The sequence below is a fragment of the Gossypium hirsutum genome, chromosome D10, assembly GCF_007990345.1.
Source record: "Gossypium hirsutum isolate 1008001.06 chromosome D10, Gossypium_hirsutum_v2.1, whole genome shotgun sequence".
In the NCBI taxonomy this organism is placed as follows: domain Eukaryota; kingdom Viridiplantae; phylum Streptophyta; class Magnoliopsida; order Malvales; family Malvaceae; genus Gossypium; species Gossypium hirsutum.
The window spans coordinates 63,650,457-63,653,185 of record NC_053446.1 but is presented as its reverse complement, the minus strand read 5'-3'; the positions used below and the strand labels follow the sequence as shown (position 1 = coordinate 63,653,185).

At 34.9% G+C, this 2,729-nt stretch overlaps 1 protein-coding gene across 1 annotated transcript; it reads right to left on the bottom strand.

The window, feature by feature from the left end:
* Positions 1 to 321: 321 nt before the first annotated feature.
* On the bottom strand, positions 322 to 2,356 carry LOC107946604 (dof zinc finger protein DOF3.6). The gene is made up of 3 exons (XM_016881001.2): positions 2,018 to 2,356; positions 917 to 1,847; positions 322 to 811 (listed from the first exon to the last, which is right to left on the bottom strand). Exons 1-3 carry the CDS (start codon positions 2,063 to 2,065, stop codon positions 780 to 782), a joined length of 1,011 nt encoding a protein of 336 aa, XP_016736490.2. The 5' UTR covers positions 2,066 to 2,356; the 3' UTR covers positions 322 to 779.
* Positions 2,357 to 2,729: the final 373 nt, after the last annotated feature.

The window sequence follows — 2,729 nt, the reverse complement described above, 5'->3', positions numbered from 1 at the left end:
TGGGTTATTGGGGAGGGTGAAAAATAACTAACCTCAGGTTAAAAACCCTAAAAAATGTAAGGCAAAGCAAACATTTTAGGAATTTGAAATTGCCCAGAAAGATGATAAAAGGGAAAACTGAGATTCTGATGATCAGTGATTACTATAGCAGTAAATGAATTCAATCAATCTTACAGAAAAAAGAAAAAGTACTGAAACAACATTTTTACTTAATGTATTTTTCGGTTTTATCTCCAATAGCAATAGACACGACATGATTATAAAAAGATGTTCATATGTCATCAAGTCCATAATGTGTAAGCAAAAGAAGTGAAAAAAAAATATGAAATTATTGTCCCATTGCATGAAAGGGATTGAAGCTCACTTTCAGCTATGCTAGAAAGTACTTAAAACTCCAGTCACTGATGAAATTTCAAAAGAAAAAATTATTTTCTCAAGCAAAAGAAAAAAGAGGTGGCAAATTTTTTTTTTTTACATAATAGATCAAAGCATTGTTGTTTTTTTCACCATCAACTATGATAAATTGACAATAATCTATCTTAATTTCTTCAAAGTCAGATACCCCAAACCCTTTTCTCTCCATGAATTACATATATATATAAATTAAAACCCTACTTAATTTCCTTAGAGATCATCACAATATTAATACATAGAAACACAACAAATAATTTTTTTCAAGAGTAGAAAATATCTACCATTAATTTTTCTAAAAACCTCTTGTTTTTAGTCTCCCATTCCTTCATTCAAAAAGTTAGAGCTTGTTCTTCATTGAAAACCCTTTATCTATGACTTGATTTCTCCTTGATGAAACCTGCAAATAATTTAACCAAAAAAACCAAGTATTAGATTGGGTTTTTAGAGAAGAATCTACACGTATATATAAATAAATCATGGTTTGAGGAAGAAGAAGTGGAACCAGAAAGGTCAGTCCATGAGTTGCCAGCAGTGGCAGTGCCCCAGTATTGATGATCATTGCCCGAAATTCCCAAAAAATTCCTTGATAAATTCAATCCTTTTTGAGAGTCCTCCATTTTAACATTCGCAAGCTGTGTAATAGCACTCTCTAATGGCTTAGACCGAAATTGATGATGACCAGCATAACTCGGTGGTGGCTCCACACCATCACTTTCAAATGGATATAACCCAGTTTGGGATTGTTCCAAGCTAGTCAAAAATGGAAATTGTTGAACTTGTTGAAGTGATCTCCATTGTTCCACTAATCCAGTTGAGCCTTGAAAATCCATGTCACTAGCACTAGTTCCACAGCCTGTCACCGCCACTTGTGGTGGAATTCCTGCGAAATTCAGCCCGATATCGCCGGAATTGTAGTTGCCGAGATGGTGTAAGGGTGGCAATAGAGGTAATTGAGGTGGTGCTGGTGGGTTCATGTGGGTTAATATATCAGTGCAACTATTAGAAACAAGTGTACTTGAAGATGAACTTGAACCATGTTGCCGTTCGGTAACAACTGACGGAGACTTTGATCTATTATTTCCTTTGCTTCTTTTGTTTCTGCGGCAACCACCGCCGACCGGTACGTTCCTTAAAGCTCCGCCGCGAGTCCAGTACCGTCTACAAGTCTTACAAAAGTGACGAGGCTGAGAAAGGCTGTAATTGTTGAAATAACAAAACTTAGTGTTGGTTGATTCACAACGAGGACACTTTAGAGCTGATTCAGGTTGTGGTATTTTAGCTAGCCTAGCTCGTTCCGTCATCGAACCAGGCCTAATACCACCACCACCAACACCCGGTACTGGCAGCGGCGGCGGCGGTGGTGGAAGCTGAGAATTATGATGATGACTCTCACTAGTGATAACCCCAGCTTGCTGATGATGATGACTTGGTGCCTACAAAATTCCCAACAAAAAGAGAAAAAAAAATATACATAAGAAAGAAGAAGATCAAAATAAATGGTATATTCAAGTTAAGATCAAAAAAGGGGTAAGAATATTATTTATCTTTTTTGAAGAAGAAGCTAGCCAAGGAAAGAAAAGAAAAGAAAATCTGGGTTTTTTACCTGTTGCCAATTTGGGGGATCAAGATATGGAACAGAAGAGAAAACCATGGTGTATTGAGCTTAAGCTTTCAATCTTTTTTAGAGATATGGTGGAGAATCACATCAAAAGAACAATGGAGAGTTTGCAGAGAGAAAAGAAAAAAAAAGAAAGAAAGATAAAAGGAAAGGTTATGGGATTGTTTGTTTATTTATATTTTGGTTTTTTTTTCCTTTGAGTTTCTCTTTCATTCCACTCTTCTCTTTTTGTTTTATTAAATTTTTTTAGGGTTTGAAATTTAAAAAATGGAAAAAGAAAGAGAAAATCTTAGTAAGTAAGGTTAAGTTTTTTTATTATTACGGTGCCCGAAAAAGATATTAGTGTGGCCATGCATGTTTTGAGAGAAAGAGGAAACCCTAGATGAAAACTTAGTAATAATAAGATAATAACAATCTATTGTTTATGAATATAATAATAGAATTTTATGGGGAAATAAAAGGGAAAGGAAAAAGAAAAAAGTGGTCTTGGTGGGGGAGACTTATGGGTGGATGTGCCACAGTCGAATGTACCTTTGTTTCTTGGTTTTGTCCCTTGAATATTTTTTTATTTTATTCTTGTTTTTTGCATGTAAAATATTTAAGGATTTTCTTTTTATTATTTACTTTCACTCGAGTCCTCCTTTGGAGTCTCTTCATGTATACTATTCTAATCTTGTAGGTTAAGTTAAACATTCCC

Excerpts from the sequence above, each read along its gene's own strand:
- LOC107946604 (XM_016881001.2), bottom strand. The coding sequence starts at position 2,065 with ATGGTTTTCTCTTCTGTTCCATATCTTGATCCCCCAAATTGGCAACAG. Across the intron at positions 1,848-2,017 it reads ATCCCCCAAATTGGCAACAG|GCACCAAGTCATCATCATCA; the intron begins GTAAAAAACCCA and ends GGAATTTTGTAG. Across the intron at positions 812-916 it reads CTCATGGACTGACCTTTCTG|GTTTCATCAAGGAGAAATCA; the intron begins GTTCCACTTCTT and ends AATTATTTGCAG.